Source organism: Myotis nattereri (assembly GCF_964212035.1).
Source record: "Myotis nattereri genome assembly, chromosome: 14".
Classification (NCBI taxonomy): Eukaryota; Metazoa; Chordata; class Mammalia; order Chiroptera; family Vespertilionidae; genus Myotis; species Myotis nattereri.
This window is the reverse complement of record NC_138089.1, coordinates 56,045,779-56,070,714: the sequence shown is the minus strand read 5'-3', so window position 1 is coordinate 56,070,714 and position 24,936 is coordinate 56,045,779. Positions and strand designations below refer to the sequence as shown.

At 55.9% G+C, this 24,936-nt stretch overlaps 2 protein-coding genes across 8 annotated transcripts in view; one reads left to right on the top strand and one right to left on the bottom strand.

The window, feature by feature from the left end:
• The first annotated feature begins 1,638 nt into the window (after positions 1-1,638).
• On the top strand, positions 1,639-6,230 carry CCK (cholecystokinin). Its single transcript, XM_081105565.1, has 3 exons — positions 1,639-1,790; positions 2,743-2,976; positions 5,830-6,230. The coding sequence occupies exons 2-3, from the start codon at positions 2,763-2,765 to the stop codon at positions 5,961-5,963; spliced, it is 348 nt and encodes a 115-aa protein (XP_080961691.1). The 5' UTR covers positions 1,639-1,790; positions 2,743-2,762; the 3' UTR covers positions 5,964-6,230.
• Positions 6,231-9,876: 3,646 nt separating this feature from the next.
• TRAK1 (trafficking kinesin protein 1) overlaps positions 9,877-24,936 on the bottom strand; it is a gene marked incomplete at its 5' end in the record, with an annotated part of 88,559 nt that continues 73,499 nt past the window's right edge. For 4 of the 7 annotated variants that reach the window (XM_081106077.1, XM_081106074.1, XM_081106079.1 and 1 more), the window contains 3 exons: positions 9,883-12,779; positions 15,601-15,703; positions 22,300-22,518. In XM_081106077.1, the coding sequence (XP_080962203.1) occupies positions 11,981-12,779; positions 15,601-15,703; positions 22,300-22,518 (1,121 nt within the window). In that variant the 3' untranslated portion in view covers positions 9,883-11,980. Of the gene's footprint in view, positions 12,780-15,600; positions 15,704-22,173; positions 22,519-24,936 lie in introns of all 7 variants that reach the window. The other 3 variants (XM_081106075.1, XM_081106080.1, XM_081106076.1) reach the window with 2 other exon arrangements.

Genomic DNA, 24,936 nt, shown 5'->3' with positions numbered 1-24,936 from the left:
TCCTCTCACTGCTACTCTCTCTCAAATGCCGCATGTGGATATGGTTCCCATGTTGTCAGCCCCCTGGGTGAAGGCAGGGACCCCCACATCAGGGCCCCAGCCAGCATGACTCATAGTCCTTTTTCTGAGACAAGAGGATGGCGTAGGGTAAAACTGAATTACCATCTCACACTTGGTGACATACAAAACCTCCAAGCCAGGTAAAAACCCATGGTAACGCCCCTTGTCTTCATTTGCACTGAAAAGCAAACTCATTTTTCTTAGTAGTGAGGTCTACATAGCAAACAGCCTAACGGGGGCCTCTGGCAGGGGCTGGCATGGGTTCATGCCAACCCCATGCCCAGGCTCCCAGACCCTTTCCCTGCTCCACCTTCTCCCACCAAGCTTCTGCCCCCCACCCCCACCCCAAGACCCCAGGAGAGCATCCACACAGTCCCTCCATGCCGGACCGACCCGAGGCTGAATACAGATTCCCATTTTGAAAGAAATTCTCCAAATCTTTCTCCAGGAGGCAAAGGAAGGGCAGGAAGGAGCTGAGGGCCCCTGATGGATCGGATGGATTGCGGATGGGTAGCGACCCTCAGGTCCCAGGTTGAGACTGTGTGCCATTGGAGAAATGGGGTTGGCAGAGCCCTTGCAGGGTCTCTGAACTCTGGCACCAGGTAGCAGATGTCAAAGGGGAGATGGGTGTGGACCCCCCCCCCCGCGGCTGTCTGGCTCCGATCGCCCACTTCCGAGCCAGGGCGTGATGCGCAGGGAAGGTCACACCAGTGCCTGGGGGTCTCCCCTTCTCATTCGGGGCCGGGCCAGTGAGGCCGGGCTCATCTCAAAGCGGAGCAACCTTAGTCCGGCGAGCCTGGGCCGGGTGCGAGTGCTCGGGTACTGGGGAAGGAGGGCAGGGTAGATGCCGAGGGCAGCGGGAGACCAGGAGAGGGGGGCTCTCCGGGACGCTCGCTGGCGCCGCTTGGCGACCAGAAGCCGCGAGCGCTGCGGGCGCCCCAGGCCAGGAGGTACCTGGGTCCCGAAGAGAACCCAGCCCTTTCCCCAACTCTGAGCAAAGCCCGAAGGCGCGCCCTCCTTCTACAGCTGCGGGAACAGAGGCCCCGGTGGCGGAGCGGGGTCGACCAGATGGCCCGGCCCACTGACCCAGCGTATGCACTCTCAGGGCCCTGGAGGTCTGCGAGGGCCTTTCCTGGGGCTGAGAAGAAAGTGAAGACCTTCCTCCCTGCCCCCAGGAGGCAGCTCCTTAGTCCAGAGACCAGCCGCAGCCTGGGGTGCTCAGAGGGGCCAACACCCCCTCGCGCTCAGCATTGCACTTTGCTGACACCCAGCCCTGGCCAGTATTCCCCCCGCCCCCCCCCCCCGCCCCCACTTTCCTGTCCGGCCCCTCGCGTCTAAACGCGGGCAGCTTCTCATCCGGGAGGAGATCCGAGACTTTGGCTCCCCACCCTGGAGCGCCCGGTTGCTGGACGGGGCAGGGGAGAGGGAGCAGGACCCAGCCAGGGGAGGCAGCGCGGGGGCTGGGCACCGGACACCCGCGGGGAGGGGTTCACCCGATTTCACGGAGCCACGGCCCCCTCTCTGGCAGGAGCCACTTCCCCGGGCTGTCGCCCCAGCAGCCGCCCCCGAGCACGTGCCGCCGCGGGGCTGCGTCAGCGCTGGGCACGGAGCTGACTGGCCGGCGGCGCCGGGCGGGGCTATTTAAGCGGCCGCCGCGCTCGGCCCCTGAACTTGGCCGCTGCCCGCCGCTCCCGCGCAGAACCTCGAAGCCGGCGACTCCTGCTCTGCAGGTAGGTCCCCGCTCCCCTCTCCCAGGGGAGCCGAGTGGCGAGCCCCCGAAGAGCCCCTTCCGTTCTATGTTCCTTTTTCTGTGCCGTCTCTCCTGCATCTGGAAAGACGGGTCTGACAGTGAGGTTTGTAGGGGGGTCAGGGGAGCGGGGGTGGGGGTGGGGGTTTGAGCCGCTGCGTCCTTAGGCGGGTGAGGCGCGGGGACGTCTGTCTGCTGGGATTAGCGGGCGCCTTGGGGCTGGTTTGCTGGATGGAGCAGTGGTTACAGTCTTTTTCGGACACACCGCCGAGAGCGCCTAAGACCGAAGTTCATCTCGCTGGACATTGCGGCGCGGTTCCTTGGGGGAGGCGTGTGTTCTATTTGCCCGCGGATCTAACACAGCGGAGCCTCGCCAGCCACCGGAACCGAGCCCACGGTCCTGACTTTTGTTCAAACCCTGCCTGTGCCCGTCCCCTAGTCCACCTTGAAGAAACTTTGTAAAGATGGCTTTTACTTATCACTCCCACATTTTAAACGGTGCTTCTCTCCGCCCCCGCCCCCCCCACCCTTCGGCTTCTTAGCTGCCTGGGAAGGTGCTACCTTCTTCCGGGGTCCGGGATCTCCCATCCCGGCTTCCCTGTAGGAGGTCCCCCCACTGTCTTTCATCTTTTGCTTTGGCCGTTAGAAGAGAGACCGCTGCAAACACGTCCCCAAAGTTAAAGACAACAGGAGGTTCCTTCTGCTAAACAGGGCAGACGGCAGGGTCTCTGTCCGCCCCCAGACGGCGGTGTCGTTCACCCAAAAGATAAGCCGCATGCGCCCCGACGCGCGTCCCGGGGCCGCTGGGCTCCGTGCGCTCGGGGAGCCCTGGTGCTGGCACCGCCCGCGAGTCTGTGGACTGAACCCTATTCTCCGTTCCCGGGGTGCCCCGACCCGCCGCGAAAGCACAAGCCGCCTCCTCTCTTCGTTCACAGCTCCCCTTTGCTCTGCAACCATGAAAAGCGGCGTGTGCCTGTGCGTGCTGGTGGCGGCGCTGGCGGCGGGCACCCTGGCGCAGCCCGTGCCTCCCCCGGACCCCGAGGGCCCTGGGGCGCAGCGGGACGAGGAGGCGCCCCGGCGACAGCTGAGGGCGGTGCAGAGGGTGGACGGCGAGCCCCCAGCGCACCTGGGCGCGCTGCTGGCCAGATACATCCAACACGCCCGGAAAGGTAGGCTGCCTCCCCTGCCCTCCTCACCTGCGCTCCTGCGGGACTCCCCATGCGGGCCCACTTCTCTAGCGGCTGCCTGATCGAGGCGGGTAAACCTTCCAGAGGAAAGGTCTCTCTCTCTCTCTCTCTCTCTCTCTCTCTCTCTCTCTCTCTCTCTCTCTCTCTCGTTAAACTGTGCCCGGCAGTGCAGTTTCCTGGATGCCCTTTGCAGCAAACGGAGAGTTATTAGTAAGGGGAACTTTTTTTAAAGAGCTTTCTTTAAACTAATGTTTGGCGTGGTGTTGCTGATAAAGTGCTGCACCATATTCTGGAGACATGAAAAGAGAATTCCTGAGCAAACGGCTGCCCCCAAAAGGGCTCGCAGATCCATCCAATAGCCTCTTCTGTAAATGCAGAGGGACGGGCGCCCAGCTCCTGGCACTCCGAAACCCTCTAGCAGGAAGTGGCCCCTGCTACGCACACTTGAGTGCCCACTGCAGAAAGGAGTGACAATGAGTCCGTTTCCGCCAACGTCTGTAACCGGGGAGAGGGCCAGTAGCAGGTTTGAGCTCTTGGCAGTGATGTAGCATCATTACCCAACAAGAGCCCCGCTTGTGATTTTGCTTTGGAGCGATGTCCCCAAGTGCAGCCTCAGCAAAGTTCTTCTCCAGGAATAAGGTGACCCAGGGGCTCCCCAGCTGAGTGGCTTACAGGACCCTCCTCCCTCCCCGCCAACCCGTCCATTTCCTGGACCCGTCTCATCTTTAAAGAGGGAGGAGGTGAGAGAGCCACTTTGGGTGTGTTTCAGAGGGAAGCTTGTCCACATCTAGGGTCCTAAGGGATCATGACTGCGACTGAGGCAGGTTTTTTCTACCAACTTTATCCACGCGGATGGTGAACACAGCGATGGGTGGGGCGGTCTGGACAATAAAACCACGGCAGACACTGCTGGGAGGGACAGGGGTGGCTCCTTCTCAGGAGGCTCACTTACCCTACTGGTGTGCCGGGGCCTCGATTTGAACCCTCACTCCCGTCTCCTGAGGGCTTCTCTCTCCAGAGTCTCCTATGGTTTCCTGCCAAGGTGAGACCAGGGCCTTTGAGAGCAGGCGATTTCAGAAGGAACAGATGATTTGTTATATTTCGTCCTCTCTTTGGGAAATTGTCTCAACTACCATCTTCTTTTTTAAAAAAAAATATATGTTTTTATTGATTTTTAGAGAGAGAGGAAAGGAGAGGGAGAGAGTGATAGAGACATCAAGGCTAGAGAAACGTCACTGATTGGCTGCCTCCTGCACGCCCCCTACTGAGGATGGAGCCTAGAGACGGGGCATGTGCCCCGACTGGGAATTGAACCAGGGACCTCTTGGTTCGTGGGTCGACACTCAACCACTGAGCCACACCGGCTGGGCCCAACTACCATCTTCTGTTTTACTTCCCTGCTAATTAAATTGAAAGAGGTGGACTGCCAATCAGCAGTCAGAAAGCCTGAAAACTTTTGAGGCGCCTAGTGATTGTCTGTCTGAAAGTTACTGAAGTATCTGTCCTTAGGTGTGGGTTGCATTTCAGCCGGGCCAGTCTGGTATGTCCTTGGCTTTTCACTGAGCCATAATCTGGACTCTCCTCCCCACTTGCAGGAAAGATGCCCAAGAAACAGTTCTGGGAAGGGAGTTAGTCACCAAACCACTTCCCTAGAACTGACCTTGACTTTCCCCCACACATCTTAGCCTGGAGTCATGCTCTTCTACCTGAAGAATATGAACAAAGAACAAATATTTACTAACATAAATACTATACCGTTTCTTGGATGATTTGACATATTTTGAGATGGAATCAGATTTTTTACTCAACTGTGGGATATATTATGCTTAAAGAGTCTAAAGAGGTAATGGACTCTTTGGGCGGCACTGAGAAGTCTGGCATTAGGACTTGTCTGCGGAGGTTCAAAGTCCTGAGGAGAAGCGGGCCCCTTGGGGAATGAGGGGTGTAACGGACACCTGCCCCAAGCCCAGCAAGGCCCCGCCCGGTGCCACAGAGAGTGGGGACAGTGCTCCCAGTACAGTGGGACCACTGAGTGGGCCTTTGTCCCTCTACTCTTGAAGCCACCTTGGCTTTGCCCACGGAGGCCCCTGAGTTTGCACAAGAGGAAGCTTGGTGCTGGTTTCCTCCCAGGAGGCACTGTGTGTGTTCTCTCTGGGCTGGGACTGTGTCACATGCGCCCGAAGAAACCCCCTCTTCACGTCCCCGCGCCCTCGCTGTGCTGAGACACAGAGAGACTCGTTCTGTTCCTAAGGACTTAACTGCCATCCCAAAGGGCCCATTTCAGGTTCAGTGATTGCATTTTGGTCAAAATGGCTGAATTTAATCACCTTTTTATTGCCTCTCTCTCTGCCCACCCTCCTCCGATGCTACTGATGTGCTGAGTTCTGAGGTCTGACGGTGCCTTTTTCTTAATAGCTCTTTTTTTAAAAAAGAAGGAAGCTTTCAAATGAATGATTTTTAAACAGTCTTTATCTAGCAACAGGACCTGACTCCCTTCGTTTTCACCATTCCAACAACAAAATATTGTCAACGCTTTACCTTGACAAGAGCCAGGGGTGCTCAGGGATAGAAAGGAGTGAAGGACAGATATGGGGGAGGACTGGGGGAGGCTCGGTGGGCGTCTGCTGAGGGCCAGCTGCGTGAGGAGAAACACCCCGAGGCAGGTCCCAGCTGTGAGAGGCTGGAGCTGAGAATTCACCTGATCCTTGCAGATCGCGAACCTTTAAGAGGGTGCACACACCTGTTGCCGGGCTCACTCCATTGCTCTCCTTTGCAAACGGAACTAGCGATGTTCTAGGTGTAACGGTCCTGTTTCCTCCCTCCCTGCCCCTATAGCTCCCTCTGGCCGCATGTCCATGATCAAGAACCTGCAGAGCCGGGACCCCAGCCACCGGATCAGCGACCGGGACTACATGGGCTGGATGGACTTCGGCCGGCGCAGCGCCGAGGAGTACGAGTACCCCTCGTAGGGCCCCAGCCCTCGCCAGGGCCACGGAGAGCTCCCTCCTGGCCCCCAGGAGGCAGAATAACAAAACACTCACACTCACAGCTCATTGTCTCTGAAGTCTGGCATTTTAAATGCCTATTTATTAAGTTCTCAATGTGAAAACCCTGTAGAGATTGTCTGGCGCAGCCACGCACCTCAGCAGAATTGTACAAACGGGAAGGCGAACGTCTCCCTCCCCATGACCCCTGGTCCCCCAGTGTCGCTATGCTATTAAAGTGATTTCATTCTGTGCCCTTGCACCCTGTGTCTCCCGAGGGCAGAGGGCCCCCCAGAAGGTGGGGAAAGAGAAGCCTGATTCCCGTGCCCAGGGATGAAGTCCTGCTGCAGATGGTCCCAGGCAAGGCGAGAGAAATGAGGGGGTTGGGGGGAGGGCAGAGAGCTGACTTCAATGCTGCAGGTGGGGGGGGGGGGGAGGACGTGTGTGTGTGTGTGTGTGTGTGTGTGTGTGTGTGTAAGGACATGTGTGACAGCTGCACCCTGGTTCCCGGGCCCCATCTGGGCACCACTGCAGACAGACAACCCTCCCTTCTTGGATCGAGCCCCCATGCGTCTGGGTAGAGCCCGGAGTGGCAGCTGGAAGTGGAGCCACAGTAGCGTATGTGGAATTTGAGGTGGCTTTGAGGGGACCTGGTGGAGTTTCCTGGGCAGGGGGAGAAGGGAGCCTGAAGCCCTGGTCCCCTAACCCTCACTCAACGCCACCCCGGAACTCAGGACGGCCCCTCCTAACTGCCCCGCCTTGCTCTGGTCTCTGCCAGGAACCGGGGCATGTAGCCTGGCTCTCCCTTGGCCCTGTCTCGGGATTCTGGTCGCACTTCTGCAGCTAAGCTAGTGAGTCTCACAGCAGCTCGTGAGCTCTGCTTTCAGGGAGCCTGGGGACCCCCACGATTCCCCTGCCTCCCCGTCTTCCTCCTCTCTCCCACCCTTACCGGCTCACTCCTCTCCCCCCACCCCCCTCTGCCAGCTGCCCCGCTTGAATCCCTCCAGCTGGCAGGGCCTCCACCCCAGGCCACTCCTCCAGCTGTTCTGGCCCTTTGCACCCCCAGCTCTGCCCATTAGGGCTGCTCTATGGACTCCTTTTTGCTGATCCACTGAGATTTACAAGTTGAAAAAAACAACAGCTATCATTCTAGCCCAACACACACCCTTTCCCTACCCCCACTCCCGTCTTATAGGGAACAAACTTGCCTAAGACCACGCAATGCATTGAGGATGGAGCCTGCAGCCCTCTGGGGAGTCAGCTCCTGCCTGGCTGAGGCATACAGTTGCCCGTGGTCCCTGCACCTGTGGATGGCTCTGAACCTCAGCTCTGAGAGGCCCAGCCTGCCTTGACCGGTGACCACGCAAGTCTCAACGTGGTCAGCAGCCAGAGGGAGGACAGAACTCTTTCCCAAGACTTGCTTTTTCCTAACCCGACTGTAACACTAAAGTGAGGGGATCTTTACACAATGCACCCCAACATCTGGCCCCCAACGGAACCTTTGTGCTCAGGTTGTCAGTCACAGGTAAAAGGGAAGGGAGGGTGGGAGAAATCTGTGTTTATCCTTTTAACAAACAGCAACACAGAAACACCATTTTTTTTTCTTGTCTCGGGGTTTAAGCGAAAAAGGAAAGAATCTTGACCTCTTAGCTAGATTTCCAGATTGAGCCACATTAGCATATTGGTGCTTTTTATCAGCATCTTCAAATTATTGCTAGTCCTGAAGATAAGTAAACCAGAAGTCAAGCCAAAAGAGAGAAAAAATATTGCCTCGCTAATTTCCCCTGAGACTTCCGAGCAGGGTTAGCCAAAACCTTGGGTATTTCTTAGGGTGACTGGCTAAGTACCCACCACCCTGGGTTCCCTCAGTGTGCTGCGGCCGTGTGGAGCTTGGGAGTACGGGCTAAAGTATTAAAGAGTGAGGCGCCATGCTGTCTACAACCCACTTTCAAATGTCTCTGGGAAAAGCAAAGAGGAAAGTTATTTTTGCAAGGAAGAGGCATTAAGATGGGGTGGATTGATTTCCAAAGGGGAGGACACCCTCGTATAGAATATGTTTTGTAAACTATGCTTTGCTTTCCTCTGTTTCCTCCCCATTTTGTGCTCAATTTCTTCACTTATACCCCAAGCCTGTGCGTATGCTGCCCCTTGGCCTGGAGTGCCTTCATCAAGGCAAACTTGGCTCAGGCCTCATGACTTCCCTCAGCGTCTCGGTTAGGCACAGCCACCTGCCTGAATTGCTTCCCAGGGAAAAGCCAACACACCTGACTGCCAGGCTTGGATGCTCAGGGCCGTTCCTTCCAGTTTTCTGCTGTCTCCAAGCGCCCTCTACTGGCCACAGAAAATACATTCTCCCAGGATACGATGTTTTCCAGCCATGAGCCCAAATGTGCAAAACATGAATTTTATATTTTTCTAAATCTTGACTGAATCCCTTTTATGAGCAGCCAGTCCATTCAGATAATTCAGAATAACTTCCCACTGCCACCAACTTCTCCCCAGGTGGCGTCTACGTCCCAGGGCCCGCACACACTTGTTTCTCCTTCAGACCACATCAAATGCGGCTTGGCAGGGAGTCTGGACCCAGGATGACGGGTCTCCGCCAACTTGTGTCACCACCATTTCAACACGTGGCTTCAGGGGCAGGAAGCGGCATGGATTCTTCTCTGCTCACAGCCCACTGGCCAGAACAGTCGTGTGCCCTTGCCCACTGCATGGCTGGGAAACATGTAGACCAGATGGCCCGTTGGGCGAACACCATGGTTTCCCAGCCACAACCGTGATTCATTTCTCTACCGACGCCCTTCTCTCTGCTTTCCAAACACGCCGAGGGCTTTCCTACCTTTGCGCCTTGGCACCAACTGTTCTCTGCGCAAATGCTCTTGTGCTACATCTCAGAGGGTTGGCCCAAATGCCACCTCCCGAAGAGGCCTTCCCTGACATCCCAAGGCAGCCACCCACTCCCTCCCACCACCCTATTGTCATTCCCTGCTCGCCCTCATCATGCCACGCTTCCGTGTCTAGTGCTGCCTCTCTCCCGTGACCTGATGGCAGGCACATTCCACAAGAGAAGCCGCTCGCTGGTTTATCACCAGATCCCCCCGACCAACAACCTGGCACATGGTAGGTGTTCAAAATGTTCTTACTCGGCCAATTCATCCTAAGGATTCCTGTGCCCATTTTCCAGGTTAACAAATGGAGGGCCCAAAGAAGTGGCTTGTCCAAGGCCACACCACTACTAAATGGGTGCACCTGGCATAAAATCCACACTGCCGCCACCCACTGTTTGCCGGCATAATTTCACTGCTTGCCAACTTGGAGGTGGCAGAATAAGTTCTATTTTATCCTTGTCTCACAATTCTCCATTTGGTGATCCTCCATGGTGTTCGGTTTTTAAAAGTCTCTTAACACAACTCTACAGCAATTTGGTAATATCAAGGAATTTATCTTGCAGATGTGCTCACGTATGTGTAAAATTACATATATGCAAGGTTTTTTTCATGATAGTGCTGTGGTAGCAAAGTTAACTCAATGCCCAGCCATAGAATACTGGTCTATACTGGTCATATTGGGTATGTGCACATGGTGTAGTAGTATGCAGCCCTGAAAAGTAGGGAAGAGCTTCAGGTTCTGATTGGAAAGTTGTCTAAGATATTGTATTATGTTAAAACTAGAGGCCCGGTGCATGGATTCATGCCCTGGTGGGGGGTTGTGGCCTGCAGGGACCAGCCTGCTGTGGGAGCACGGCTCATCCCAGTCAGCCAAGCGGCACTCCCACTGTGGGAGCACACTGACCACCAGGGGCAGCTCCTGTGTAGCAACTGGTTGACTGGTCATTCTGCCATTTGGTCGCTGGGCTTTTATATATATAGATAAAGGACAGGAATAACAGTATGTAAAGAACTGCATGGCTTTTAATTTCCCCAAACAGCTGAAAAACTTCAATTCTTACATAAAGAGGTCATCACCTACCAATGAGAAAGATCAAAAAATGCAAATCAGAATACCATTGTGGTTTCCATCATTTGAACTTATTTTATTGATATTCATTTAGCAAATAAAATTTTATTATTGATTTTTTGATGCATTACAACACACTTTCTCAGAATGGTTGCCCGATGTTGATCCTTCATTTACTACACTAAATACTGCAACCTCTGAATTGCTGATTTTTCCTTTGTGATGATGGGTGGTTCCTCTCTCTGAATACATAAAGTGGTCCATTCAATCCATGGTTTTCATGTTCCTTTGTTAATCTACCTACCGCTTTAAAATACATTCAGATAAAAAGATATACGTTTCTTGCATTGAGTGCACGCATACAGCCACGAGGAGTGTTGAGAACAACTGACCAACACCTTCGTGTTCACAGAATAAATAGTCTGAAATCGTGGGACTGGGGTTTGCTCCTGGGGACTTCCTTACAGTATCTCCGGTGGACATAAGGTTACACGCCTTCAATTGAACGACACATCCTTTGCCAAGTGGGAGGGGAGTGTGGGGGGGTGCAAAATGGCAATTTCATTTGCATGTGATGTTACCCTTGCATAAATGTCGGGGACAAATGGCCACGGGACAACATGAGGTACACTGTAGTCTTCAGATCAGAATAAATAAATGACCTGCTTAGACGAGAGTGCCAGACACTCTGTGACTGGAGCAGGAGAGAGGGTGCTTGTCTAAAATACAGCACACATAAATAATAAATACGAGTTCAAGACCCAGTCGGCGACAGCAACGGGACGGGGCCCCCTTGCTCACTTATGTTTGTGTCACAAGCACCTTTATCTTTTCCTAAGGATAAAAAGTGGCACCGGGAGACAGAGGGCTTTTGGGGGGCAGAATGTGTGGGCCTCGAATGGCTGCCACAAAAGACCACGGAAGGGTATGCGCCTGGACCAGACTCGGGTTTCAGAGTAAGGAGCGAGCCCCAGGCCGAAGCCTCGTTTCTCCCGGGAACCAGTCTGGTATGACGTTTGCTTCTGGTTCTTTTCCCTTTGTTGATGTATTTCATTCATAACCTTTTCCCCGTCCCCTTTCCCTGTAATGCTATCGTTGAGGTTGTCTTGGGTCTGGTCTTACTCAATTGGGTTGTGCACTTGGGTCCCAGAAAGAAGCTATCTCCTGAGCGGCTTGGTGTGTCCGCCACTTGTGTTTCGGTGTCACAGAACCACAGAGAGAACGTACCCTGGGACTTCCCACCTGGGACCACGCCTTCCCTGCCTATAAAACGTAGAAAAATGGAACCGGACACGCACAGCGGAGTGTAAACACATTCTCTTTCGGGCCAGGTGTCTGGCCTGACAGCTGATCACAAGACATTGAAGGATGACTTCAGGTTGAAGGCGTGGAAAGCAAAAGTCACACCTCAAAAAGGAAGCAACCGTCCACTGAGGCAGAGTATGAAGGTCTCGAAGGAGCTGGATCACCCAGAAAAGAAAGAACAGCTCTCCCTCCGGTCCTGAAAGCCACGCCAGCTGCATGTGGCTGTGGATGGAGGTTCCTTACGCTCTTACAGGGTGAGCGAGGCAGGTGCCCAACGACACGGGGTGGGGGGGTGGGGGGTGGCAGGCCCACTGTGCCCTGTGCCGTGTGACAGCTCATGACGGGCACACTGGCAGCCAGCCCCGAGTTCCCTGGTTTCCTATCCATGGGATAAGAATGCCCTGGGGAGTTTCAGTGCTTCTCAAGGACAGAAGGAGGAAAAGACACGGGCCTGCCCAGCCCCCAGGCCAGCACAGGTGAAGTCCTCACGAGAGCAATGACAGTGCAGGGGCACTGCCCGCGGGATCTGAAGGAAGGGCAGGTCGGATACTGGTCTCCAAGTCCTATGTACACATTTTACAAAGTCTCCACTCTTCCCCCATTAGGCACGAGGTTGATTTGTCAAGCTCAGGAGGGGATGGGCAAGGAGGGAAGAGGGAGAGAGCGCAGTGCAGGGGGGGAAGCGAGGGAGGAAGGACAAGATTGGTCTCCTCCGAGGAAGGGCCCCGCTGCCACCCTCACCGCAAGCTGGTTTGTTTGGGGAGCTTAGCACCCATCAAGATGCCCGAAGTGAGGGTCCCGGGGGCCTTCATCTGCATGCTGGAACCCACCATGGCGGGGAAGCTGCGGTTCCGCCGGATGCCACCGCTGAGCTGCAGCCCGCCGATGGCACTCGTGACGGTGGAGCATCCGAGAGGCAGGCCCTCGGGTCCCAGGCCTCCAGGGACAAGGGCCTGTGCGGGGCCCGGAGGCCCACAGAGGAGAGGCCCCTGGTCCTCAGTCAAGATGGGGACGTGGGCTCGCCCCGAGTTCACCACCTTGGCCACGCCAAACCTCCTGACTTTGTCCACGAGGTTGAGGTTGGAGACAGACACGTCCGTCTGACTCTCGCTGCTCCGGACCGGCTTCTTCTCCCTCACCTCCCGCAGGATGGAGCTGGCCGGCTTGGAAGCCAGGAAGTTGTCGTAGGGCGGGCTCGTGCACTTGAACTCAAAAGAGGGTGGGGAAGACGTGGGCGTCTGCATGGGCGAGTTGGGCGGGGTGGAGGGGATCACGGCCATCCTGGGGGTGTAGGCGTGCAGGAGGGAGCCCCGCCCGGCCCGGTCCCAGCTCTGGGGGTCGTACACGGCCGCCGAGATGCCCCGCTCCTTCAGCAGCCACACCAGCCCCAGCGACGTGCTCATGGTGGTCGTGGACTCACGGGCGTTGGTGAAGGACTCGGCCAGGCTCAGTCTCCGGGGTGTGCAGGGCGTGGCCACCGGCGTGGACTTTAAGTGGCTGGCGCTGCCAGAAGCTGGAGTCGGGGCTGAGTTAAGGCTGATAGGAAGAGACAAGCGGTCATCCATCAGAAAATGCCCCGAGCTCCAGGGAAAGGGCAGTTTCCTGCAGGGGCGCAGGGCGGGCCTAGGACATGATGAGAGGATGCCCTCCCCCACCACCCCGTCCAGGCTCCTGGATGGCCCTTTCCTTCCATGTCTGCGCCCCGCTCACCCAGAGGGCTCGGATTCCCTTGTGTGTGTGTGGAGGGGGGGGGGGGCACGGTTTCAGTTCACAGGAAGCTGCACAGGGTGCACATAACTGTCCCCTTTGCCGGTGAGGAAACAGGCTCAAGGTCAGGTGGCTCACTCAAGGTCACTCAGCTAGGAAGGGGAAGACCCTGGATGGAACCCAAGTATCGTGACCCCCAAATGGGGGAGGAAGCCCTTTGACAGAGAGGTTTTCTTTCCCCCCCAAATGGACTCAAACTCCAGAGTTCCTTCCCACTACCCACTTCCCTGAGGGCAGAAGTTACCCAAGACTACGGGCTATGAGTTTATCTCGGAATGGCCAGAGCAGGCGGGACATCCAGGTAGGGGGCCCCTGGGCGACGGGAGACAGAGGCCAAAAGTGCATATCAAGTCAGCGGCAGACCCCGCCCCCTGACTCCCAGGACAGTGCTCTTTCCTCTGCAGGGAGCGGCACCTAGTCCTCCCCGTGGTCGCCCAAATCCATAACTCGACGAGAGAAGTTACGGGGTCGGGGGAAGCCATGCTATGTTAGCAGATCTGCATCTATGGAGCCACATAGACAAAGGCCCAGTGGGTGTCTAGACCTACTACTGAAGGACAGCAAAGGTTCCCACGTCCACTCGTGTCATGCTGACTAAGGACCCACCATGTTCCAGAAGCTGGGGCCAGGAATGAGGACAGACAGTGTAGAGGCCCAGCAGGGGGAGGCCTAGCTGTCTGCTTCCAGGACAGGAGGGGCCTCTTCTAGCAGCTGCGGCGGAGGGGTGAGGCCACTCGGGCATGGGAGCCGTGTGCGGCTGCTACAGGAACAGCCAAGGGGCCAAGCAGCACCCCAACAGTCTCATGAGACCTTCCCGGTGCTGCCCACGCATGTGGCTGTGACTGCAGGTGCCCCCGGGGAGCAGGCCAGCTGGGTGGCCTGGGAGCTGGGGACAGGGCCCTTTCTCCTCAGCCCGACGGGGGAAGGACCAGATACCTTCGGCAAAGCACCAACGTAGGGAAAGGGAAGGAAGGGGACACGCTCCGGAGCCGGTTCCCGGAATGACCACAGCGGGGGGCCCCGCCCCTTCGGGCAGCACCATCACAGGCAGGTCCAAGCTGCAGCATCATCCGGCTCCTCACTCAGGTGACCTCGCTGCTGACTGGTCAGCACAGGGAGAGGCACACCGAGCTGCCCCCGACCCCCCCCCCCCCCAAGCTCAGGTAAGGATGCTGGTGGTCGGGGAGCACTCGGGGACATGAGATTAGAAACCACAGCGATTCCTAAGGTTAAACGGTGGCCTCTTCAAAGGGTGCAGGTAGGATTCTATAAAATACTGATCTACAAGCAACGGAGGGCGAAGAGGCTCTGGACCAGACATCTTGTTTCCAGGGCCATTCCTAGGGGGCGTCTCCTTCTGTGCTGAGCTGCCATTCTTTCAAACCCAGGCAGGAGCCTTCTCTTGCTCCTGACTCCCCAGGCCCTGGGGATGCAGGCCGGTGTGCAGGCCCGGTGCCAGCCTCCCCCCGGAGGAAGCCCTGTCCCACGGTTTGAAACACAATCCCATCCTAAGAGGATGGGGAAAGCCAGGTTGTCCGGAGGCAGGAAGGGAGATGGGGAAGATAAGCTACCATGTGGAGATCCCTTCCGGTGAGAACTTCGGTTAGGCCTGTATTAGTGCTGGCGCTCGGCTCGACTGGGGGGTTTAGATGGTTAGGGGTATCCACCGTCAAAGCCGAGTTAGCCAGGCGCAACCACAGAGGCACACCCACGCCTAAGTCCCGGGTTAGTGGCGGCCACGCGTGCACACACAGCCCTTTCCACGTGGCCCTGCCGGGGCAGGCACGGCTGGCGGGTGCTCACCCCCTGCCTCGCCCGTGGGCTCACTGTCTGCCCTACATCTCCTCTCAGCTCAACGGGGCATGGGGCTGCTTCGCCGTCCTCCTCACATGACCTGCGGAGAGTTATTCAGAGTTGAGGGTGCGCCTCGGGGCGGCTGCTCCCTCCACGCTGGTCCTGCTCGCCTCCCTCCTTCTCGGCTTTACCTTCACCCCCCTGGCATCTTGCACCACAGAGAAAACGGTCACTCCCTTTCACTGGAAGCTGTGGAAGGCCTGAAATCAAGCCACGCAGACCACCCCGTGCCATACAAGTCCCCTTGCCAGAAGGTGCCAATTTCTACTGCTTCTCGGAGGCACCAGAGGGAAATGGACCATGCTGGGCACGTGGTCCGGTCTTTAAATGTGATCATTTCCATCAGTGGAGCTGTGGGCATGGTTCCTGTGGTCTACGGCAGGGGCACAAGGGTTTGGGGGGCTCAGGGAAGAAACTGCGGGTTCTACTGGCAAACTTTGGGGTAAAATGCCAGTAGATGTGGGTTTCGGGCCTGGGAATCTTCCATGACCAACGAAAGGGGCAACAGAAGGTGGTCCAGCCTCTATCTGCCTGGATATGAATTAACAGGGACCTCAGGACAAACGGAAACACGGGACCCCGAGCAGGAGCCTGCAGGAACTTACGAGATGGCGCCAGCTGGACAAGGCAGTGTTGAATGAGCCTCTCTACTTGGGCTTTCCTCGGCATTATGTCTCTCAGGGAGAGCCCCCACCTCACCCCACCCCCGCTCCCCCCCAGGCCTGGGGTCCCTTACCTTGGCGTGACTCGCGTGAGCTCGTCTGAAGGATGCAGGATGCGACAGGTGGTGAAGGTGAAGGTGGAGTTGGTCTGCGACATGCACTTCCCAGGGTGGTGTGCTAGATTGGAGGAGGGGGAAGGGACAAAACATATTTCTCGCATCCAAGTACACCCAGGAGAAAAGGAGAGCTCCAGCTTGGCCCTCAACAGGTGCAAGAAGCGATGAGCTACCTTGGTAACCGGATCTGGGCCAGGAAGGTGCAACGCAAATGTTCTGGCTCGAAGGTGGTCCCTCAAAAGCAGCCACACTTCTGAGCACTGGCGTGCGGGGCACCGGACCCCAGCTTCCGACCCAGTCCGGACAGGGCCGCGCATCGCGTTCTCGGGTCAGTAGTGGATCCAGTGTGAGGGGCTAAGAGGCCCGCGGGGGTCAATTTGGTTTCCCTCTTCAGAGGTCAGAATCGGCTTCTGTCTTTGTGGCTTTGCTTTGCTTTCCACTGGCAAACGGGTGCCAAGCTCTGCCAAACGGAGGGGAGGGGCGCGGGGTGGGTGGGGAGAGGCGCTTGCCCCCTGGAAATAGGGCAAGGCTCATGGGGCTCCCTTTTCTGCTGACACAAAAGGGGCGCGGCCTGGGCAGGCTGGTTCCACTACTGCCTGTGTGTGGTCTGCAGCGGGGACATGAGAGCTCAGCTGCCTCAGCAACAACGCGGCTGAGACCAGCCCGGGGGCCACGTGTGGTGCTGCCTGACATGGTGATGCCGGCAGCACCAGCCCCACGCCAGGCCGCTTTCCTGCGTCTCCAGGATGCCTGATTTTAACGAAAATGAGACGGCAAGTTTCCTCCCATTGACTTCCTTTTGCAGGTCTCCAGAGTTATTGCTAAGGCGGCTGGAGGCTGTGAGCTGGAGCAGAGTGGATCACAGAAGTGTAGGGACCATGCAGCAGCAGGCTGGTGAGTGATGGGTAGTGAGGTCTACAGGAGACATCATGATTGTAGAGGTCATCCTCGTTCATAACTCAAACATTAAAAATAATAAAAGAAAAAAGGAAAAAATGCTGCTCCAACTAGCATGCATGATGAAGGACCGAGGTACCCCCTGCCCGCCCCACCCCCCACCCCCTGCAGCAGCTCAGCCCCCAGAGACCTCCTGGGAGAAAACAGATTCAAGTATCAGAGGCCATGAGCACCCTGAAGATTCAAAAGGCAGCGAATGAGAATCTTCCAGCTCTTTATGGCAAGTTTTCTCTTGGATTTGTCCAAAACAGAAGAAATTGGTGCTCCAGACCCAGATCCACACGAGTGATTGTGTCTTTAAAAACACAAACACGAAAACAAAAACAAAAAACCCCAACTGGAAACCCGATGAAACAAATAAACAAAATATGTTGGAGACACGCAAATTGAAGGCAGGCAGGACAGAGCCAGAGCACAAAAATGGCGGTGGTGACTCAAGGAGCAACACGGGACTGGTTCGTCCTGATTATTATGGTCCAACCCACCTCTCTGGGTCAAGGGAGGCTTCCGTGGCCCCTGGCGTGGCAGCCAGTGCCACGGCCACGGAAGCAAACGCTCAACCACAGGGAGCTCCAGGCCAAGGTGGGGGGCGAGGGGGGAGGCACATAAAAATAGCCTTTGTGAATCTGTGCTGCTCAACCAATAGATGGAATGGCTTAGGCACTCGGATAACCGAGAAACTGCTGCGAGCAAAACAAAAAATGGAATAAGCTACGGAAAAAGGCAACCGAACAATCACGAGTCTTTGCCTGCCACAAGGTCTAGAAACAAAAGCAACAGAAGAGCTGAGAAAGGCACCCAAATAACGCAGGGAGTTATTCAGGCGGGAGGGAGGGGAGGAAAAGGCGGTACACGGAAGTTATTAAGACGAAAGAAGTGAGAGACAGATAACATTTGAAAAAGATGGCAAACAAAAGCAAGGCTGGATTTGAAACCAGAAGCGCGCCCCATTTAAACGCATGGCCAGAACATCAAATCAAAGGGACTCGATGCCCACTTCCTCCTCCCCCATCACATCTGGACCTTCGATTGCAACAGGGGGTATAAGATGGACATTTCAGAGACACAGCTGCATCAGCAGAAGCAAAACCCATCGAATGCGAATGGATTTTGCGGAGAGGAAAAGGCTGCTAAAATTCGGAAGTCATTGTCCCCCAGAAGTAAGAGATGGGTTGAGAAGACCAAGGAAGATCAACCCGCATCAAAAGTGCCAAAGCCAGAGGTTCGACCCCTTGGAAATACCGCTGGGACACCGGGGCCCGTCAGCTCTCTCCGCATGTGTCACCACCGCCTGCCCGGCCGCTGCAGCACCTCCCTTCCTTGGGACACAACACAGGGACAGTGAGTGAGTCGCCGGGGCTCCTTGTGCGGCCACAGAGCAGCTCCAGGTCGATTCCTACCACCCTGCGAGCAGGAGAGAGCTGTCCTCGTAGGAAAGACACAGGGCAGGGGCGGGGCGGCTCACTGCTGAAGTCCCCTGTCCCCACCGCATGGGGCCTGTCCGCGGTGCTGCTCACTCGGGCTCCGAGGACACGGGTTCTTGGACTCAGTGCTGGGACTTCCTACTTAAGCCCTCCTTCTTCTTCTCAGCCTGACTTTTCCTCAGAGCTGTGCGGAGAGAGTAAACCGGCTTCATCGGGATTTTATTCAGGAAGGAAGGGACACTGCCCAGTAAACCCCCTAGTCCTCCATTAGTTTGGTGTGTTCCTCCTTCCCCAGGTCCTGACACTGGCACAAAATCCTCATCGATCGGAGATCACCTTTACACTTAATGAGTCCTGGATCATTCGAGGTCTCCGCTGGTGAACTACATACCGGTGGTGCATGTGCGGATTTCTGTTCTGAAAGCCTGGCACGCGCAAGCACATGCCCTTCAGGCAGCTGCAGTGGGCGCTGGAGGGCTTGTACGGGCGACAGGCACCCTGCTCACCACTCTCTGATCCACCCAACGTGTCTCTTTCTGCCTGGAGAGGTGCACTAGGGAAAGGGTTCGGAGTGCTAGGCTCCTCTGGGGGCCTGTGAAACCTGGTACCAACTGGAAAACTGGGTGCTTGGGATCCTGCTGCTGCACCAGTCATGGGGGGGCCTGGCACCCTACCCCATCCCATTTCCAGCGATGGCCCAGAGGCCCCTGCAGACTGTGCTGGAGGTTATCTGCAAGTACACTATGTAGACCTGGTGATTGCTACTAGACCTGGCGATTTCTACTAGACCTGGTGATTGCTGCTAGACCTGGCGATTTCTACTAGACCTGGTGATTGCTACTAGACCTGGCGATTTCTACTAGACCTGGTAATTGCTACTAGACCTGGTAATTGCTATAGACTCGGTGATTGCTACGTAGACCTGGTGATTGCTATGGACTCGATGATTGCTACGTAGACCTGGTGACTAATGCAGAGACCTGGTGATTGCTGCTGATGGAACTCGGGCTTTCAGGGGGGATGGGCAGGAAAGTCCACCTTCTCCCCACGGCCCATGGCACTAATGGTGAGAAGAGGAAGACGGGACAAGCCAAGTACACTCTGGTGGGGAACTGAGGACGCCTGGAACTCTTCAGTCTGGCCAGCCACGAGGCAGATGTGTACACACCGGCTCATGCACGTCAGTCCTTTTGAATGGTGCCCGTCCTCCCTCACCCACAGGGAGGACAGGCTGGTAAGGTGCTGGGAGAGCAGAAACTTTCCTCTCTAAAGTCCACTGTGGCATCTGGTCCTTAAAGGACCCCTCACGTGAGCCCACACAGCTGCCAGATAGAAAATGCAACCAGAGATGAGGCACAGCCCCCTACGGCCGCTGTGCGAAGGCTGCCGTGATCTGTATACCTATAGGAGCCTATTTTAGGATACCCCCTTCCCCTTTAAATGGGCTCCACATGTCTGAGTATTAAAATAAACTGATCTTCACTTTCTTCTGTCTCACCTCCTTCTCCCCTTTAAAGATCAAGGCATCCAAGAAAATTCAACTAAATTGTCTGTCCAAACATCTACCATCATAGCTGCGCACTTTAAAAACTCTGATCTAATCCTTTACCACACACAGGCGCTTCCCTGCTCATGACTACATAAAACTCAGAGCACAAGCAAGGCAAGCAAACTCCTTCTTCTGATAAAGTGCCCTTTCTAGATGAATTAAATCATAAAATGTCACTGAAATAAAGTAAAACTATAATCTAAAATTGTTTTAAACAATCCACTTTAATTATCTAAATTGTTTACAAATATGAAAACAAGGACTCATCGTTTTCAAGACATGGGATGATAAAAAAAAACAGCAAATAATGATACAAAAATAATACATGAAAATATGTTAATAAATTTTTTTTTCAATATGCACTCAAAACTTTTTCTCCAGGAGACAGCAGACTCTAGACAAAAGTGCCTGGTGTAAAGACTTCCCAATTTCCTGACATCATCAGTTGCAAGAAAAAAGGGTGAATGACTTCTAAGTTTCTCCCTACTCAGTCTTCCCAGGCAGGTGGCAGCTCCTGGGACACAAGGGCCAGAGCGTGGAGGGTGGACTAGGGTGGGGACCAGACCAGCCTGGCTACAAACGCCAAGATGGAAGATGCCCAGGCCTTCCTGCGGACGCTCCGTGCCCACCCTTGACTCCAAGATTGTGTGCCTAGTGCCCCTCGGGGCCTCTGGGGTCAGTATTCAGAGTGAAGTACTTCTTTCATTCCAGGAATTGAAAGGGTCTTGTCCTTCCCAATAATAGGAAAAAAAAAAAAAAAAAAACAAAGAGCCAGACCATTGTCTGTGCCTTTGCTTTCTGCACTGATCTTTTCAGGGGTCTCACCCAGAAAACAAGCTCCTGAAAACTCTGGTCTAAACAATCAGACCTTTCCTAAATCCCCTTCAGCAATCCACACACTTCTGTTGGACCCTCACTTCCAACCGCCCCGAGGGGCTGGGATGGATCTGCTGCCGGGTTTGAGTATGGAGGGAGGAAGCAAGAACTACGCCTCCATTTCAGTAAGAAAAGCAGTCAGGACTCAGGCCCTCCTCCTCGGCCCCTCTCTCCCTCCATCTTCCGAGAGGAGTTCTCTCTCAGCTGACTTGCTGAGCTGTACTCCTTCTGTACAACTTAAAGGTGCTTCTTTCCACTTCCAGATACACCCGTTCCAGGTGTAGGGCTGCAGGGAGGGGCCCTCACACGCGACAGGATTCCCTCCCACGTCAGCCACAAGGATCAGCCGACGCTGTTTCCTGAACTGTTGTCTGCCTTCCTGGTGCCCCTAACAAAGGGAGGTACCAACAGCGCTGGGTTCCCCCTCTTAGGTGTGAAGATACTACACAACAAGCATGGTCATCCCCTCCAAGCTTAATCTGGTAACTTAATTGCTACGGAAAAGAAAATAAACCACAAATAAACCTGTTTGCTAAACAAATCCTTTGAACTCGATGAGGCCTCTAAAGTTTATGTTAGAGAAAAAAAAACACGTTGGCCCCCCCTAACGTCCCTTGGCCGTAGGCCTCTGAACTCAGCCAGGGGCTGGCAGATGCCACCAGGAACCCCGGCCCTGTCCGCCTGCACTGCACAGGGGATGTGGCGGCCTTCGCGAATGAAAGTCAAGACCCACCGAGATGAGCGAACATCCTCTTTTCAGGCTTGGTCTCCCGGGACTGTCATGAGGAGGAAGACATTGGCTGATCCTTCCTTTTCTGGGTCTCTTCTCTTATCCCATACAAGCTCCCCTGCCTTCCTAGCCAAGCAGCCAGGCGGTCCTGGAGGTCTGGCAAATCCTAACCCCATGGCCCCTGGGTCCCAGGCCCCGAGCACGAAGCTTTTCAAGCCCGTGTACCTGGGACATGGGCAGTTCTATCAACTCTCGGCCATGGCTTTCATGCTTGTTGGGACAGTGTGGGGGCGGTTTAGGGGGGAGACGAGCCATGAGCTTTCCAGATTCATCCTGCGCCTCTCTCTGGGACAGCTTCCCGTCATCATCGGCTTGGTGTGGTTTGGGAGCATGGCTACAACACTTCTTAAAAACCCACTCCGAACAAACATGCTGGGCAGGGGCACAGATACCTGCATCCAAGTTAGAAAAGGACCAAGGCTGACCGAGGGGCGTCTAAAATCCCGCACACTTTCTGGGCTCTCTCCTGCTCCGATGCAGCATGCAGGTAACGGGGTCTCATTCACCTTCGGAACGATCCGGAACTCATTTCCCTGAAACTGCCCAGCTCAGCTCAGTGTGGAAATGGCCAGGAGACTCAAGGATCTGTCCCTCAGACACAGGGGGAGAGGAGTGGTGTTCTGGGGAGGGTGGGTGGGGACAAGAATCCACTTCTTTTTAGCAGCCTCTCCTGCTCCGATGTCCAGAGCCCCACTGGGCGTGTGCCTCCAAGATGGGCAGGGAGCTGTGCCCACATGTTACGAAAGGAGGCATCAGACTGTGTGTTAGAAACAGAGCTGCGCAATGGGAATGCTTCCATCATCACCCACACGGACGCGCGGAAGCTACAGACAGAGAGCCACTACGGATGGAGCTCGGAACAGAGGTGAGAATGGCCCAGAACTCTGCCTCCGGTGAAGGTGCCAGGTGTATAGGACTTATCTCGGTGCCCTCACCAGACCCCTCCTCCTCCTCCTGCTCCTCTGCGGCCGCTGGCTCCTGCATCTCTTCTGGGAAAGCCTGAGGCCGGCTCGGGGAGCTTCTGCCGCCTGCGACAGTCACGTGCGCTCGGGACCTCTCACCTGAGGTCTCTGGGTGCTGCACTGGCGTGGAGGTAGCTAGGCCCCGGGGGGAAATGTGGTCACCTGTGTCATCTTCTTCAAAGTCGTTAAGGCAGTACACTTCGTCCACGTCTACGTCCAGCGTCCGGAAGCCCTTGGTGACCACACCCGGCCGGGGGTCCAGGATGCCCCCGAGGTGAGGCTGGGCCAACTGCTGCCAGTGGTGAAGGGTGGCAGAACCTTGCAGGAGAGAAGGCGGACAACGGGGGCAGGGAGAAGAGAGGGTTAGGATGCACGTCTAAGCCGACGGCCGCTCGCCACCCTCGGGGGACCCCAGCAGGACGCGAGCCCCGCAGCAGGCGGGCCCTGGGAGGGACACGGGGGTGCTGCCTCCCCCTCCCTCTGTCACAGTAGCTAAGACCCACCGCGCCCGGAAGGGGCACCGATTTAAGGAATTAAAAAAAATTTTTTTAAGTGAAATTCATGCCATACTGTGTTTGGGACAAACCCTTTATTTTAAGTCAACTGATGTCAACCCCCAGATCCAACACAGGATCACTTTAGGAACGGAAGCGGTAGAAAATAAGCAAAGCTGACACAAAAGGTGTCGGGGCCGGGGACAGCCTGTCTGACCGTGGAGCACATGCTGCGGGGGTGGGGGTGGGGGTGGGGGGTGGAGGACACCGCCATGGCCTCCTTTGCTTAGTTGTTCTGTGTCTGCCAGCGACCCCCGGTTTAGGGATGGGGTCCGGCCTAAAGGGTGGTGATGGAAGCCCTTGGCCAGTCCTCACCGGGGCCTGAGGCCGAGGAGCCGATCTCCTCAGTGACACCGGAGCCTGGGACTCAGATGACACCGTGCACGGTCTGTAATGACACCAGCGCGTGTCCCTAAGGACCTGGCGGTGTCACAGGTGCTCACAGGGAGAAGCGTGCCAAGACCAGGTGTGCTTGGGACGCCTGGGTTCAGGCGTGCATCTACGGAGGCTCATCCCAGAACCTTTCGTATGTTGCTCAGGGCTGATTCTGCCCCCCTGGGAACACTTGCTACACCTGGTGTGGCCCTGGTACGCCGGGTTCACGGCCAGGGAGGCTGGGCGGTCCAGCCCCGTTCTCCAGATGAAGTTAACCACACAAATACATGTTCTACACGCCAGGCAGACTGTGAGAGGGTCTCGGGCCCGGGCAAGCAAGAGCCTTCTGCGCACATGGCCTCCTAGACGGTCACTGCTGGGTCACCAATGGTGTCCTCTGTTGGGTGGGCAAGAACCCCTCCAGGCCACCAGGCTGCCCCGTCAGGAAGGAGAGCAGCGGACGCAGGAGCCAGCAGCTCAGGAAGTCAGGATGGAACAGAAGGGACAGGCGGGGGGTGAGGTCAGGAAGCCAACCAGGAATGTGACCAAGAAGCAGAGAACCCTAGCTCATTGATCAGGAGCTCCAGATCTGGGGGCGGGCGCGTGCTCAGCGAGGGCCCCATCTCTCATCACAGCTGGAAAGTAACTTCCCGGGGGGAGCAATCTCAGCCAAGGAGCACTGAAAGAATTTCGTCAATGGGCCATTTCGGATCCACGTAAGTAAGAGAGGGAAAAACTGGCCCGCACTGCCTGCACATGTTTAGGAGACTCCCTGGACCCCGCTTTGAGGTCTGCCTCATTTGCACAAGAACAGCAGCAGCCTACTTACCCGGCATCTATTGGCCATAAGTAGAAAATATTCCAAATGCAAAAAAGAGAAGTAGTATCGTAAGAAAGAGATGCCTAGCGTGACTGAGGGCACCACACAGCTGTTCTCTCCCTTAGAGCGGTGGTTCTCCACGGGGACATCTGGAACTGCCCGGAGGCACTGTTGTTGCCACAACCGTGGAGGAACATGCTCATGGCATCCAGTGGGCAAAGCCGGGGACGCTGATGTCCATCGCACACACGCAGGACAGCCCCCGCGACAAAGGATGACCTGGCCCCCAACGCCAGCAGTGCCGATGGGGAACCCTGGCCTCTGCCCGTGGCCCTTATTCTCCGTCCTTTGGGACCCTGGAGGGAGCCATGAACCCTCTCCCCAAAGGCATCTCACCTAGAAGCGCCGCTGTGTGCACACGGCCAGGGCTTTGCACACCCGCCGAGACCCGTTGGTGGGATCCTGAGTCCCAGGGGCCGCAGCAGCACGTTTACAAAGAGCTCCCCTGTCCTGAGGCACGCCTGCCTGACAGCTAGCTTTAGAGGTGTTACATCAACTCACTCCTCAAAGCTGCCCTGCCCTACGAGGTGAGAATTATTACCCACTGAGGCTCAAGGAAGTGACATGACTTTGCCAAGTCACTGAACCAGGGGTGGCACAGCCAGGGTTCAGTGCTCAAGGCCAGGTTTTTTCAGCAATCTCTGCCCCCTCCCTCAATGCCCCAATCCACAGGTCTGCAAACAAGCAAGGACATCAGCGCCCCAGCCAGCAAGAAGCATACATGGTGGGCAGTAAAACTGCCAGGTGGGTGCCCAGTGCCCGCCAGGAGACACACACACACTTCTGCTGATGGGATTTCTCATGCCCCACCCACCCCAGGACCCCCATTCATCACCCACAATGGTCCCCTGCTTATGTGTTTGCTGGAGGCACAGACACTTTCCTGCAGCAAAAGCACATGGGGAATATGGCCTCCAGCTCGGACTG

Excerpts from the sequence above, each read along its gene's own strand:
- CCK (XM_081105565.1), top strand. The coding sequence starts at position 2,763 with ATGAAAAGCGGCGTGTGCCTGTGCGTGCTGGTGGCGGCGCTGGCGGCG. Across the intron at positions 2,977-5,829 it reads CATCCAACACGCCCGGAAAG|CTCCCTCTGGCCGCATGTCC; the intron begins GTAGGCTGCCTC and ends CTGCCCCTATAG.